Source organism: Muntiacus reevesi, chromosome 5 (assembly GCF_963930625.1).
Source record: "Muntiacus reevesi chromosome 5, mMunRee1.1, whole genome shotgun sequence".
Taxonomy (NCBI): Eukaryota; Metazoa; Chordata; class Mammalia; order Artiodactyla; family Cervidae; genus Muntiacus; species Muntiacus reevesi.
In genome coordinates this window covers 117294070-117310711 of record NC_089253.1, presented here as the reverse complement: position 1 = coordinate 117310711, position 16642 = coordinate 117294070, and the positions used below count along the sequence as shown (strand labels likewise).

Here is a 16642-nt window from a genome sequence, read left to right as displayed (position 1 = left end):
AAGAGAATACTACCTGTCCCATGGGGTACTGAGAATCTCAAAGAAGACAATAGTCACAGAAACAAAATAGAAACAAAAGCCTTGACTACAGCAACATCTCCACAGGATAGCTCCCACTTGGATGGAAATATTTGAAAAGGGAAAGAAAAGGATTTTGCAAATGATATGGGCAGCGACAAGCTCAGAGACAATACCCTTCATCCAGTTGGCTTCCCACTGGCAGAGTTTCCTAAGATCTAAGACCTCTGTCGTAAATGCTTCTCTCGGTGCAGTAACCCAGTGATGAACACGGGTCATGTCTTCCCACAACACACATCAGATATTTTGTCACCATAAAATTTTGTCACCATAATTATCATTCGAAATTACAGACAAGGTTTCCAGAAAAGCGGGCTTCCCAGGTGGAGCTAGGGGTAAAGAACGCACCTGCCAATGCAGGAGATATAAGAGATGTGGGTTCAATCCCCGAGTCAGGAAGAACCCCTGGAGGAGGGCATGGCAACCCTCTCCAGCATTCTCGCCTGGAGAATCCCATGGACAGAGAAGCCTGGCGAGCCACAGTCCATAGGGTCACAAAGAGTCAAACACGACTGAAGCAATTTAGCATGCAGGCACCAGAAAAAGCACCCCTTTTCTGCAATTCTTCCACAGCCCCTTTCTCTTGACAATTTTTTTCCCTGCCCTCAACAACATACACCCTGAAGAGAACATTTTCCCCCACTGACATCCCAAAATAAATCAGCAACAGAAGCAACAAAATGAAACTTTGATGTTGGATAAAACTCGGTTCAAAGCCCAGTTAAGCGACCTCTTAAACTGCAACCTCAGATAGCATAATACTTTGTGTTTCTGAACCTCGGTTTTCTTATCTACGAAACAGGAATAAGAGAGCCGACGTATGAGGCTGTTGAGTGACGTTCCCAGCATGACACTGGCAGGTCTTGGTGTTCCGTGCATGAGAGGTTCCAGTCCCTTCTCTCCTCCGGGGAGAACACTAACACTCCATGTGGTACCACTTCCTGCCCAGCGAAAATCCTGCCAATCAGCTCTGGAAGGTGATGCTTCCTGATCACACAAATGACTCTCTCCTGCTTTAAGAGCTTCCCCTAACTTGCTCTGCAGTCAGGCCATTTTTTTTTTTTTTTAAGAGAAGCTTTATGTCCAGGAAACTCACATCCAGATACACATATTTTAATGGCCTATACTTTAAATACAGCAATGCATCTGATATTTTATGCAAGTTCAAATTTGTATAAAGCAGAGCACACCCAAAGAGCTAACAAAGGATGGAGAAGAGCCATGTTGGATGAGTGCTAGAAATGTGCTGCAAGAGAGGGAAATGAGGGCCAGGGAGAAACTGCCACTGTGAGAACACCCAGGTGTGATGCACCGTGCTAGGGACATGGCATCATTTTATGTTTTTTCATCCTGAAAATATGATCAAGGAGAGGGTGGTGTGTCCATTTTCAATGGAGGAAACGGCTATGGTCAAAGCATCAATCAAGAGTAGAGTTCTATGCAACTAGTTATTATCATACTAAGTGAAGTAAGTCAGAAAGACAAGTATCATATGATATCACTTATATGTGGAATTTAAAATACAGCACAAATGAACCTACCTAGGAAACAGAAACAGACTCACAAAGAGAATAGGCCTGTGGTGGCCAAGCGGCAGGCAGGCAGGGAGAGGGATGGATGGAAACTAGCATAACGTAGGATGGATAAACAAGAACTAATGGGAATCATAGTAAATATCCTGTGATAAAAAAAAACTATTTTCCATTATGGTTTAAGTATGTGTTTATCTGAGTCACTTTGCCGTACAGTAGAGATTAGGCTTTCCAGGTGGCGCTAATGGTAAAAAAAAAAAAAAAAAGAAAGAAAGAAAGCTCACTTGCCAATGCAGGAAATGAAAGAGATGCAGGTTCAATCCCTGGGTTGGGAAAATCCCCTGGAGGAGGGGATGGCAACCTACCCTGTATTCTTGCCTGGAGAATCCCATGGACAGAGGAGCCTGGCGCGCTATAATCTGTAAGGTCGCAGAGTGGAACACAACTGGAGTGACTTAGCATGCTCATGTGTATATGTGTATAACTGTGTCGCTTTGCTACATGGCAGAGATTGGCACATTGTAAATCAACTATACTTAAATTAAAAAAAAATTTTTTTAACAGTATAGGTCTAAAGAACTGGTTGGTTCCAAAGCTTCTGCTTTTTCTCACATTCCAACAGCATGTGCCCAGACACAGAGGAGACATTCATGAAAGGGCAGAGAGACCCAGAGGTCCCACCCTCTGGGAGCCTAGAGTTTCATGGGAGCTAGACAAAAATATATTCAAGACAACGAAGATAACTCTGAAGTCGTAAGAATGTTACAGAGCAATGTGATTCTAAGTGCAAGTAAGTAAACCCAAAGCAGGGTCCATCAGCTTTAAAAGTATGATGACAATGAAGGGCTGAGAACTGGGAGGTCATAAGCTGAGATGGTCTCCTGGAGAAGAGCAGGCAGGGATGCAAAGGACAGAAAGCTCTAGGTTCTGCTAGAGACAGAGATGTCCACCTGAAATGCAGAATGTTAGATAGAGCTTTTTAAATAATCAGGGTCTAGAGGGAAAAAAAAAAACCAACAACTGATATGCTGCTAGCTAAGGAAAAAAAAATCTCTAAGAATAAACGTGAAATGAACAGCTATTTCTGCCATAGCACTCTGGCCACTGCCCCGTTTCCCAAAATGAGCAGAAACCTAAAATGAAATTAAACAGCAGTCCCATGTTCCTGAGAAGGGAGGAATTATTTTCTTTTTTTCTAAGAACAGGAAGGAAAAATAACTGGAATGAGCAAAAAAGGATCGCTGTTATTAACAAGAAAACCAGGAGGTCTGAATGTAGATTTCAACTTTTCAAAGAGCTACTGTGGAAATGAAAGGCACAGACTAAAGCAGGGAGGTGCAAACTACTGGGGACTTGAACCCAAACCTCTCAACTAGCAATTCAGGGATGAAGTTCCAAGGAGACCTACCTGTCATAGAGGGCTAACGTTTGTTGGTATCAGTTGAGGGGAGGACAGGAGAGGGAGAAAGGCTGAGGAGGACACACAGCGCTGGCCATCCCTCACCAACTGTGTTCCTGATCTGTATCACTGCATTCCTACCTGGATGCATGACCACCCAGAAGAAGATGACATTTCCCAGCCTCCTTTGCAGCTAGGCATGTGGCCAGGTTGCCAAGTGATATGAGCAAAGATAACATGCACAACTTCCTAGTCTTGTCCTCAAAAGAAAAACAGTTCAGGGAGCTCAGGAAGAGAGCTCAGGTCCACCCCCGCCCCACCCCACCCTCCTATTTTCTGGAGAAAGAACATACGGCCAAACCTAGAATGGCCATATGGGATCCAAGTATGGAAGTCATGTATTTAAGACAGCAGAGAAACCTGGGCTTTGATGACTGCAGAGCAGTCAGTCCAGCCCTACACATTTAGGAAACATATGCCCCGTCTCTGTCCAGCAACTAAACCTATATCCTAACTAATAAAGAAGTTTTGCCAATAGCACTGAACATCATTTCTAAAACTCCAGAACTTTCTCAAGGGTTCAGATTCAACAAGACCATAAATATTTTCTTAAGAGTCTGGTATGTGTTTGAAGCCTCTTAAGAGCATCTTACAGACTCCAGGGAGATGTGCCCAATCTTTTTTGAAAAACCAGTATAAGGGCATAGAGTGCAAAAAGGCATATTCCACAAAGGCGAATGAAAAGAAATAAGAATGCTTAAATAAAATCCTGAAAGAGCCAGGGTAAAGTCCCTATTTGCTTGCAAATAACAATCTAAGCTGAATAGGGGCCATAAAGCATACTGCCTGGGTGGTGGTAGTCAGGTCAAACTGTGAAGGGTGCACGTTGCTAGCATCCCTTCCTGCTAAGAAAGAAGGCGATGTACGGAAATGCTATGGTTGAGTCCAATAACTCTCTTGGAGTTCTCAGCTCCCACCCAGGGGAGGGAGTGGGCAGAGGTTGACTAAAGCCCTGAACAGGATGAGATCCGGCCCAGCAGAACTAGGAAGCGCTGCTGTGGACTCAACAGATGCTCGCGAGGGTCCTGTCAGCACTCAGATTCTGCTCTGGATCTAAGGAGCTGAGGTGGAGGACAGGGGGAAAACATGCAGAGACAGAACACCACGGCTGGCCTTGGGAGGGGTGGAGACCGTCGGGAGTAGGAGCATGATGTCTAGACCCCCTGCCATGATCAGAGAGAAAGGAAATGAATGTGGCTTAATTACAATGACGGGATGACAGCAATGACATTATGAGAGAATCAGAAAAGTGCCAAGCCCCTGTTAAGAAAATGAGAACTGTCGCTTCACCGTCAAATTCTCCCTGAAGAGTTTCGCCCAGACACAGTCATGCCCCTAACTGAGACTGAGACCCCAAGACAGAGGGACGCTCCCCTCATCCCTGACAATCCCCCTACCTTTGAGGGGTCCCTCAGAAGCCCCAGGAGGACTCAGCCCACAGTGAAGGCTCTGTCTCCAGGTCCTACCCACTGGGTGGTGGGCTACAGGCCACAACCCCCAGCACCCACCCCCCCAGACCTCAGACTCCCGGGAGCTCCACTTGCAGAGACCCTCCGCATCCTCGGAGCTCTATCGAAGGAGGTACTCGGTACGTGACTGCTAAATGAGGTCACCTCTCCCAAATGTCGCCCCGAGGGCCAGAGGGGCCTTGTGCTTCTCTCAGCGTCAGCACACAGGTGAACCACACACACAAAAGAGGGGGTCCACCCATCACCCCGCAGGGTGAGCCTTGCAGGAGACCACTGAAGACCTATTCAGGAAGGCCAGGGGATCAGGGCAGGGCTGGCTTGCCCCCACCCCAGGTCAAGACCTGCAAGTTAGACATAAAACCAGGAAGGTGGACACTCTACTTCACTAACATCCAGAAATGATCACAAGTGTTCATTTTAGCCAAGTCTTCTCCTCTTCCTATTGCGATTTTTTAAAATCAGAATTGAGAAACATGAGCAAACTTGAAAATACTTAGTTTTCCCCGCTTCCTGGCAGCCTCTGGGGAATTAGCTAAGTTACAATAAGATATTCAGTGACAGAGAACAAAGAGGAGAAGCAAGGGAAGGCTTCTAGATAATCCATATTATGGTTAATATGTGGCAACAGAATAACCAAGAAATACTATTACGGATGCATATAAAACTCAAAGCAAAAAGGAGAAAATCACAATGTTACTAGTACTTCAAAGCTCATTGGCTTTATTTCCCTCCACTCCCCCTGAAGAATGCTAGTCTGATTTGAGCGGGACTGGGGAGGGGGAGGCGCTGACCCTGGAGCATAAATGCAGGGTGTGGTGAGTGCTCCCTGTTACCCAAGATCCCAGTTCCTGGGTCATCCGATCCCGTGAGCCATGCAGTAAGGACGCAAGGGCAGACACGTGCACACAGGCAAAGCAAGATAAGAGAGAGCCCCGTAAATCGACTACGACCTCAGCAGCTGTCCTGAACTGGAATGTGAGTTTACAAGGATAATTACCAGCGCATTACACAGAGGGCAATAACTTTGTTGTTAGCACAAGAATTTGTCAGACATGTCACACGGAAAGGGGAACAGCTGTAACTGTAAGTGACAGGTTGCTGAAAAAATGGTTGGTGTCTGAAGCACCTGGTCCCCCGAGTTTCTACCGTAAACTTGTTCTTAAATTAAAACAACAGGCAAGTGCACAAAAGCTTCCTACTGTAGAAACTGCTGGCTTGTTCAAGTTTATGGAGAGAATTTTCAAAGTGTGAGTGGTGTGCCAGAGAGGGCAGGCTGATGAGGTCTGTGTTCTCAGTCCACGCCATCGCAGACGGGCACAGTGGGAAGAGCTGGGCTTTTAATTCAGAGTCCCAGACACAAATCCTGTCTTTCCTAGGTACTAGCCATGCATTCTTGGCAAAGGAGTTAACTTCTCCCGGCTTCCATTTCCTTGTGAGATGTACTTAATCTCTAAGGCATAGAGTTGTTGCAAACAGGAGATTTGCATATAGACTATTTAGCACAGCACCTGGCAAACAGGAAGTGATCGGGAAACACAGTAACAATTAAGCAGACCTGCCTACCTAAATATCATACTTGGGGCATATTGCAGAGGTGACTGCCTGTGCATTACACTTAAAAAAAAGAAATGGAAACACCACAAAGCTTTGAAAAGGTGGGGAGAGAAAAGAGGTGATGATAATTGTTTGGGTTTTCCTTAGAGACTATACCCAGGAAATTATTGTCTCTGGAGAAGAATGGCTTTGCATAAGCATTTTATCCTTATATGCCACCAGAGCTGTTTTCTTACCTTTTCCTCCAGGTAAAAAGTTGCAAGGAAGTCTCCTCATATTTGAAAGCCTTCAGGGAGCTCATGAAATGGAGCCTATTTTCTAACTGACCACTCTCAGCAAATTTTCTGTAATGCATATAATGAAGTATTTCAATTGACAGAGCATCTCATCTTCTCTCTAAGAGACAGAAATTGTGCCCGGAGCACGGTGCATCTGGTTGTTTACTGGTGCCCCAAGGTTCACAAAATGCTGCAAGCACTGCCTAGAAAACTAAGAGGTGTTAAGGCTGAAATAGTTCTAGAAGAGCAAAGATCTTAAATCCTTTTACAAGACATGAGAAAGCACCTCAAGTTCTAATCAAGCTAAAGCAATTAGCCACCCACAGATACTTAATGCTGCTCCCCATGGTCAGGCAATCATCAAAAAAATCCATTTTAAAAAACGAGCGGACCCAAAAGTTCCCCAGTACACACTTCCCACAAACCAGTTAAGCCTTAGACGCATTCAACAAGGACACAGAGCCGGGCTCTGGGTAAGGCAGAGGGGCTTTTAGGAAATGAGTACATGAGACATGATGAGGTGATGGCAAATAAAAAGGAGGCAAGCTGCAAATGGGACAAAAGAGGTAACAAAGTCCACTTGCCAAGGGGTCCCTGGATCACTGATGGGCTGGACAAAGCCAGGCAAACTGAAGCCTCAGTTTCCCTGGTCTTAGAATCCCCTGGTTGGTGTAACAAGATGTCAACTCCACCCTGAAGCAGCACATCAAGCAGAAGGGTTTCTGCCAGCTGGAACTGGGGTCCAGCTTCATCACCTGTGACCAGACTACCGTCCAAACCCATGCTCCACCGGAGGTCTGTCCTCTCTCACACCGCAATGTGTCATGGAAGCACCAACAAGGTGCATTTGGCAGGTTCACAATGAGTCTGATCCACTCAAGTTCACGTGCTCTCCCCAGCCCAGGTAGGCCTAATCTTCCCTAAGACTCCCTTTAGTGAGGGGAGTTCATTGTTGTTTACAACCCAAGGCCGTTTCCAGACTTGGTAATAGTGGCAACAGCTACAAAATGGTCAATGGTTAAGTGTATAAAAATTAAGGGTTTCCCTAGTAGCTCAGTTGGTAAAGAATCCACCTGCAAAGCAGGAGACCCTGGTTCAATTCCTGGGTGGGGAAGATCCCTGGAGAAGGGAATGGCTACCCACTCCAGTATTTGGGCCTGGAGAATTCCATAGACTATGTAGTCCATGGGGTCACGAAGAGCTGGACACAACTGAGTGACTTTCATTTTTACCCCCTGTCCAAAGGGACTTGGTTCTAGGACCAATTCATTAGAAGATACGAAAACCAACAGATTTTTAAGTCCCTTATATAAAATGGCATAGTATTTGCATATAACCTACACACAACCTCCCATATAGTTTAAGTGATCCCTAGATACTTACAGTACTAAGTGCAATGTAAATGCTATGTAAATAATTGCCTGCAAGTGGCAAATTTTAAGGTTCATGAATTTTCTGGAATTTTCTCTTTTTAATATTTTCAATCCATGGTTGGTTGAAGGCAAGGATGCAAAATCCATGGATACAGAGTGCCGAGTGTACTTTCCTCAAGAAACAGGGCTGTTTCTGTTTTTCAGTCCAGTGAAGTTAATCCAAAACCCCATTACTTCTCAACTGAACAAGAGCTGTTTTCTTCCTGTAGGTTTTTTTCTTTTGGATTTAGAAAAATCTCTCAATCACCAAGCAGACATCAAAAATGTTGATCTAGATCAGCACTGTTCAGTATAAATAAGATTTAAAATTTTCCTAGGGTTCTCATTAAAAAGTAAAAATATATATGAAACTATTGTACTAGAATATTTTACTTAATCCACTCTAGCAAAACCATTACTATTTCTAGATATAATCAATACCTAAGGTTATTAATGAAATACTTCAGATTTTGTTTTCATGCATTCTTTCTCTAGTACCACACTGAACTGTGCAATCTAGAGCTATTTTTAAATTGCCATGGAAAAACTGCCACAATTCACTGTTCTGTGAACAAGAAGTATACCAAAATGTATAGTATGATCTCATTTTAACTATTAAAATGTGTTGCCCATGTGTTCAGATATGGATAGACAAAAATCTCTAAGGGAAACACCAAAAGTTAACAGCAATTTTAAGAAATATAAATATGTATGGTTAGTCATTAGTTTCTACTTTGTGCTCTTTTGTTATTTTCTGAATTTCTGTGAAGTAAATATATACTGTTTAAATTAATAGGAAAGCTATAAAGCTAGTCTTTAAAAAAAACAAACACAACAAAAACCCTCCCTTATTTTAAGCCGTAACACCCCGATCCTACTGGCACTGTAGCCACTGCCCTATTTCCAGCTAACTGAAAGGATGGACAAACTTAATGTCCCCACCCCTTACCCAGTCACTGTGATACTTACAGCCAATCATCATGATGGCCACGGCAAAGATCTTCTCGATGTCTGTTGATGGGGCGATGTTCCCAAAGCCCACGCTGGTGAGGCTGGTCATGGTGAAATACAACGAGGAGATGTAGACAGAATTCTTGCTGGGACCCCCTTCCCACTTCCCTGAGCCGGACCCGTTAAACTGGTAAGGGGTGCCAATGTCCATGGCCAGCTGGTAGAGCCAGCTGTTGTTGCGGATGGTCTTGGTGTCCTCGTCGAAGATCTCATAGTCCCCGATGCTGTACCAAATGCAGGCCATCCAGTGGGCGGCCAGCCCAAACACACACACCAGCAGGACCAGCACGGCGGCTCCATACTCAATGTAGTGGTCCAGCTTCCGGGCCACTCGTCCCAGACGGAGCAGCCTGACAACTTTCAGAGAGCTGAACAGGCTGCTGATGCCCTGGGGGAAAAGGGGCACAGCGTCAGGGCCGAGAATAGAGAGAGCACCAACTCCATCCCGCCACCTCCCAAGAGGCTTCCTTCAGCACATGTACCCCATGGAATGCAGTAGTATGCAACCCTTAAAACATTGCTCCAAAATAAGTCATGATATACAGAAATGCCCATATATACTTGCATGCTTAGATACAATAAGAATTTTATTCCAACATATACGGAAGGGAGATTTCCATTAGGTTTTTCCTACATCCTTTAAAAAGCAAATAAAAAGCTAAAATAAAAAGAATATAAAATAAAATAAATAAAATAAAATTTGAATTTCATTCTAATTATATTGTATGTATGTATACAAATACAAATATGAGCATTTTTCCATACTATTCATTTTAAAGCAATATTAAGGGTTGTGTAATATTTCATATTAAGTAATATGAAATATTTTTAGAGTTGCATATTTATTTCATATTGAAAAATGGTCAGGAAACACACATGGAAAGACATAGAAAACATTAATAGGGATAATTGCTATACTGTGAAGTTATAGAATTACAGGCAATTTTTATTACATTTTCTATATATTTTTGTTACACTTGCATATATTTCCTTAACTTCTATAATTAAAAATTGTTACCTTTACAATTACAAAAATATATAAAGAACATATAATTTTTTAAGATAAAAATAAAGGAACAACTGAAAAGAATAAAGAACTGAGATTCTGTTTTCCCAGGAAAGTTATAAAGTCTTGCAAGGTTACAACACCTTAGTCAGGTCAAAGATATGGCCAGACAAAACGTACTTAACCTCAATCAATCAAGGAATCTCAAAACCAGAAGGAGCCTTCTGATTTCACCTGCTTAAAGCCTCCTCCTTCAAATCCCACCGGGACAGGGCCATTCTCCAAGCAGTTCTCTAGGGAACAGCACCGTGGTAGGGCAGGAACACCAGTGTAGAAATTTTTAAAATGAGGTCTACTACCCAGGTAGGTCACAACTGGCTGCGTAAATTTGGACCATGCAGTCACCCCTCAGTTCCCCTGTCTAGACAACACGGGAGGTGGATGGGAGGAGCTCTACACCTGCACAGGCTAACATACTCTTTCGTATCTCCTAAGGGAGTTGAAACACATTACAGAAGCTATACCATTCAAAGTTCAAAACTCCCTTTACAAAATGATTCCAAGGTGCAGGGAAAGGAGATTTCCATTAAAATTTCCCAAATTCTATTAAAAAGCAAATAAACAAACAGCATAAAGACATTTCTTTGAATGAAGACTTCGGTCTCCCTTACACAGCAAAAATCTAACAGCAGAATGATGCCCTTCACTGAACAGAGTGAATGACTTGTCACTACTCTAAGCACTGGACAGTTTCCAGGTCACTGTTTCCTCTTGGTGCTCCATACCCTTAATGACAATACTGAAGGATCAGGTTATGTCACAGACAGAAGGAAAACACATAAAAGTTTCCTCCTCCTGGACACACAGCTAACCACATTTCCCAGCCTCTTTCCATCTGGGTAGGTCTCTGGAACCAGGTCTAGCCAATGGAATTCGAGGTATAAGAAGTGTCACTTCCAAGCCAAGGAGCTAAATGTAAGAATACTTTCTCTACAAGTTCTCTCTTCCCCAGGGCATGCCTTCTTTGAGACCAGGTACTCAACATTGAGAAACCTAAGATATCTGGTATCTGGGCATATCACTTCATGATAAACAGATAGGTAAAAAGTGGAAACAGTGATAGATTTTATTTTCTTGGGCTCTAAAATCACTGTGGATGGTGACTGCAGCCATGAAATTAAAACACGCTTGCTCCTTGGAAGAAAAGCTATGATCAACCTAGACAGCATATTAAAAAGCAGAGACATTACTTTGCTGACATATGTCCATCTAGTCAAAGCTATGGTTTTTCCAGTGGTCATGTATGAACGTGAGAGTTGGACCATTAAGTAGACTGAATGCCAAAGACTTGATGCTTTCAAATTGTGGTGCTAGAGAAGACTCTTGAGAGTCCCCTGGACTGCAAGGAGACCAAAGAAGTCAATCCTAAAAGAAATAAGTCCTGAATATTCATTGGAAGGACTGATGCTGAAGCTCCAATACTTTAGTTACCTGATGCAAGGAGTCGATTCATTGGAAAAGACCCTAATGCTGGAAAAGACTGAGGGCTGGAGGAGAAGAGGGTAATAGAGGATGAGATGGCTGGATGGCATCATAGACACAGTGGACATGAGTTTGAGCAAACTCCAGGAGATAGTGAAGGACAGGGAAGCCTGCTGCATTTCATGGGGTCGCAAAGAGTTGGACACAACTTGGCAACTGAACAATAAATGAAGATGGTAGACACACAGCATGGAAGGGGGCTGAGTCCCTTGGAGGTTATGTGGAATATAGCACCCCCCAAATCAGCTTGAATCCTATCATGACGTCAGTGAAAAAAGCAACCTCTTATATAAGCCACTGAAACTCTGGGGGTATTTGTGACAGCAGCTATCATTAGCCTTCTCTGGCAAATGAACACACAAACCATATGGAGCGTAGCCTTGGCAATAAAAACCAAACAGGTTACCACACAAATTATTTCATTGAGGTTTTGGTGAAAAAAAAGTGAAACTGAAAGTTTTAGTTGCTCGGTCATGTCCAACTCTGCAACCCCATGGACTGTAGCCTGGCTAGGCTCCTCTGCCCATGGGAGAGGAGGAGTGGGTAGCCACTCCCTTCGCCAGGGAATCTTCCCGACCTAGGTATTATTCTTTACCACTAGCACCACCTGGGAAGCCCTTAAAAAAAAAAAAAAAAAAAAGTTTTGTAACCATAAAACTCCCAACAGAAACAATCATTTCTGGCCCAACATACACCTGCCAATACGTAATAATGGATCTGACCAGGCAACAGGGGCTACAGAGCCGGGCGGTCCATCCAAACTGCTAACTTGGACAAAGTTTGCTTTTGCCATGTCCACTATTCATCCCATGGGTCCCCTTTCCCTCCATGCACTTTTCTCAAAAATCTGCCATGAGAAAGGGCTGAGAAAATCCTCATATTAAGGTGCAGTAGACCGATGAAAGTAAACGGATGTCCTCTCCCCATAGGGTATTTGCATTTTAACAGAGGGAAACCAGCCTCCAATCGTGGAATTAAAAGTACCCACAGCCTGGATGAAGGAGATATTTTAGGAGGCAAAGAAGTCTTTTTGATGACTCAGAAATCAAACACAAGTAAGCAGCCACCTACTCACCACCTCCTCCTAAGGAGGTTCCTGAAATCATCTTTCAAAGCTGCTCTACTCTGAAGCAGAACTCATTACCCTGGGCAAAATTGCCTTGTCATTTTTTCCTCACATTCAACCCAAAGCAACATTTATGGGGAACCGACTCTGTATTCCCTATGCTAATGCTACAAGAAGAGATGAAAATGGTGCTTTGTCTTCTTGCTCACTATTGGGTCTTCAGTGGCTGGCAGGTGGAGGATGCTTGAGAGAAAGAAAGGAAAGAGGAAGCAAAAACCTGATTACTCATGAGAGGCAAAATACGGTCAGTGAAGAGAGATTTCTACCTAGTAGTCACAGAATTTGGAGCTGAGAAGCAGCACAGAAGTCGTCTCATCCAGCACCTCTGAGGCCAGAGTGTCCTCTAGAGCTCCCTTAGGAACGGTCCTTCAGCCTCTCCTTGAACCCTCCTCTGAACCACTGCCTCTTGAAGATCTAATTCTGTGGCAAGCATTCACGAAGACGAACCACCAGCCTCCCACCACTTTTCATACTTCCTGTATGCTCCACCTGCACTTTCTCCTTCCTCTCCTCTCCATCCCTCCCCAGGGGCCACCGCATCACAAGAACCCCTACCCACAGGCCATGCTATCCTCTGGCCACACACTCCAGGCAGCACGGGCATCCCACAGACCGGACACACGCTTGCATCTCTGTTTCTGCTCAGACAGGTCCCTCAGCCCGGAAGGCCCAGTTTCCCAATTTCTGCCAGCTGGTACACTAGTTATCCTTCAGGTCTGCCACTACCCCCACCCTACAGCATTCCCAGGTCCCCCAGAAGTCACAACCAACCACTCACCCTTCCATATGTTCACAGTATTCTGTATCCATCACTTTGCATTAAAGTTTCCTATAGCCAGTCTCCCAGCCTCATCAGGAACTACATCTTCCTGAAGATAGAAGCCACTTGTTACTCATTTTCGAAGCTTCTTACAGTGGGTTCAATAACGTCCCTCCCTAAATTCAAGTCTTTCCCAGATTGTAACCTTATGTGGAAATAGGGCTACCGTTGCAGGTACAGTTAGCTAAGATGAGGTCATATTGGAAGATAGTGGACCCTGAATCCAGTGTGACTGGTATCCTCACCAGACAGACACAGAAAGACACACGTGACCGTGAATGCAGAAGCTGGAGTGATAGGTCTTCAAGCCAAGGAATGTCAAGGATGACTGGCAACACCAGAAATGAAGAGAAAGGCATGGAACAGAATCTCTTCTAGAGGCTTCAAAGAGAACATGGCCCTGCTGACACCCTGATTTTAGATTTCTAGCCTTCAGAACTGGGAGAGAATAAATTTCTGCTGTATTGAGCCGCCCAGTTCTTGGTAATTTGTCACAGAAGCCCTAGAAAACTAATGCACCTATACAAGGTTTAAAGCCAGAACCTTCTCAGAGAGCATCTCAAACATTTTCTAAACTGAATTGAAGAGTTTGGCTTGTGAGAGAAGTTATTTTCAGGAGCCTCTGGAACTAAAATAAGCTTTTCCTCATTGCACTGTCTGTGTGCACACGGATACTCGGTTACACAGTTTTGCATTTGTTCCCCATTGCTCTAACAGCTGGGATTTTAGCTGTTTAAAAGCATTTCAAACTACTAATTTGTTTTTTTTCTTATTTGCCTGAAGCTCAGTGGATTAGCCAGAGAGAATATTCCAAACTTAAAAAAAAAGTTAGTATGCTAAAAACACGGCAGCAACATTTGGTAGTGAATCACATCTCCCCAGGGGCTTCCTACATCAGAAATCCTACCTCACCCTCCAAACAGTCCCAGAGGGCTCTTTATCAAGAATATGAAGGCTATGAACATCGGAGAATTTCAGGTTGAATCCACATGACCGGAGGACAGAGAAAGAACCTAGGCTGGTGAGCCTCATCGCTGAAGGCCAACACGTATGATCAGAAGGAAGTCTTCTGAAATCTCAGTAACCTCAGCTGTGGTGATTTTGATGCAACTCAGACTGAAGTAGACATTTGGCAATCACCAGGTTCATTTGTGCACAAGCAAGCTTTGTCTATTCACCAGGGCTAAATAAACCATTCTGCTAATTCCAGTTCCACCTTGCCTCCTCAACTAGCCAAATTCACCAGTTTTCCGTTCTTTGATCTTTTTTTTTTTCCTGTCATACACACAAAAAATAACACCCTCACAGACTGATGACATTGTGTTATTGAAAAGAACAACTCTGTCTTTCACATTCTTGAAAAGTTTCTCCAGGCTTCCAAGTCTATGTGGTGACACATAACATCCAGAGCAAATTCTGCAGTTACACTTTTGTTTATTTTTTTATTGCCTTCAACCCCACACAACCCATTATTACTCTTCTCCCACACCTTCCTCCAGCTAAAGGTCTCATTCACATGCTTCCCCTGAGTCCTCCAGAACCTGTCATCATGCATAGAAAATTCCCAGCCTCCGCATCTTCATGGATTGTTCCCACCACCTTCCTGCTTTAGTTGAAACTGGCTCTCACAAGCACCTTGCTTTTTCCCATCGTGGAGTTAGGAGTAGGGAGTTTCCAACTCCACACTGCATCTTCCAAATAAGAGTTGTTTGACACTCAAAAAAAGAAAAAGAAAAAAGCTCCCCTTAAGATTCATGTACCAGAGAACAAACAAACAAACAAAAAAAACCACTTAATAAAGATCCCCTGAAACTACCACACATCCATTAAAAAAAAAAAAAAAAAAGATTCATGCCATTCAGTAATGCCATTACTGTCATCTGATTACTGACAGTTAACATCTATTGAATGCTTACAAATACGCCAGAACCTGGGCTCAGTCTTTCATTTACTATCCCATTTATCAAATTCTCAGTTCCTCCTTTTCATTACCTGGCTGCAGCCCATCTCCTGCTATCAGCAAGGGAATCTTAATGTTCAAGGGGAAAAAAAGTCATTCAACACTCCAGCCTCTCTATTCCAGTGACTTTCACCCTTTCTCCATATCCTGCACTTGGTTATCACCAGGAAGTGCTTCATCTCTGAAAGCTTACCCACCAGCATTGGACACAATGACTACATGTTTCTATTCTTCCCATACTTTCGTTTATGCCATCCAGCCTGCTCTTGGGCTTCTCTTTGATATCTCTACCCCCAACCATCAACTCTCCAGATTTTACTTCCTTTCCCCTTTCACTAGACCCTGTGACATCATTTCAAGTGCCCCCTCCCACGGCCCTCACCATCTCTCTCTCCTTGCCTTCCTGTCACACGTGCCCTGTGAAATGCAGCACCATATAGATGCAACAGCAGACGCTGGGCTACATCTCCACTCTCAGCTGGGACCTGTCCTTTCCTCTTCCTCTAACGACACTCTCCTTCCCATCAACAGCTATTCCAAATCTTCACTACTCTTCTAAGATCCCACCTGACCCTGCCTTCTTATTCTCAGCCAGCATCACCTCCCCATTTACAGACACAGCACAGGTCATTAGTATCAATTCTTATCCACATCCCACCTTCCCAAACATGAGCATATGCATTAGCACCATCCTTCCACACTGAATCAAAACTCTCTCCTCACCTACTCAGGAACCCCACTGCATCAGCTACTTCCCCTTCTCTCTACTCCCTTCATCTTCAAATCTCCCTTTCATAGACTCATTTCTGTTAAACAATAATCATACTACTGTTTCAAGTTCTATATACCTCTCTACTCTTTCTCTCCTGAAACCATAATCAACACACAATGGCTCAGATTCCTCATTTCTTAGTCATTTCTCAACCCACTGTACTCAAATGTCCACTCGCACTATTTCCCAGAAACTACTGTCTCAAAGGTCACCAATCACCTTCTAATTGTCATACCTTCAGCGTTTGACACCTGTAATGGGCGTGTGACATTCTTCGTGGCCACACAGGGTCCACACTGTCTTCCTATATTTAGGAAATCACCACCTTACAAAGTAGACCTCCTCTCCCACCTAGAAGCTGAAAACACCATAAACCTTCTTTCTGTAGCTTCCTCTGCAGCTAATGTGTGAGCACACGACCTAGAACCTGCCAATCAGACACCCATCCCAGTACTGGATGGTATCCCATGGAGGAATTGTGCAGGACCCCTTTTGCAAGTGCATGGCAGCATCACCCAGGTCCCAGAGACAGCAGAAGCAGTTCTGGAAATGATACCCATGGTCCACTGATGGTCAGGTCAACGGCATGTTTTGAATCCACATCCAATAGCAATAGCAGCGAT

The 16642-nt window shown here is 43.9% G+C and overlaps 1 protein-coding gene across 2 annotated transcripts in view; it reads right to left on the bottom strand.

Annotated features, from left to right (window-relative positions):
• Positions 1 to 16642, bottom strand: part of KCNH1 (potassium voltage-gated channel subfamily H member 1) — a 407890-nt gene that overhangs the window by 227198 nt on the left and 164050 nt on the right. For both annotated transcript variants that reach the window (XM_065936267.1, XM_065936268.1), the window contains exon 7: positions 8752 to 9181. In XM_065936267.1, the coding sequence (XP_065792339.1) occupies positions 8752 to 9181 (430 nt within the window). The remainder of the gene's footprint in view (positions 1 to 8751; positions 9182 to 16642) is intronic.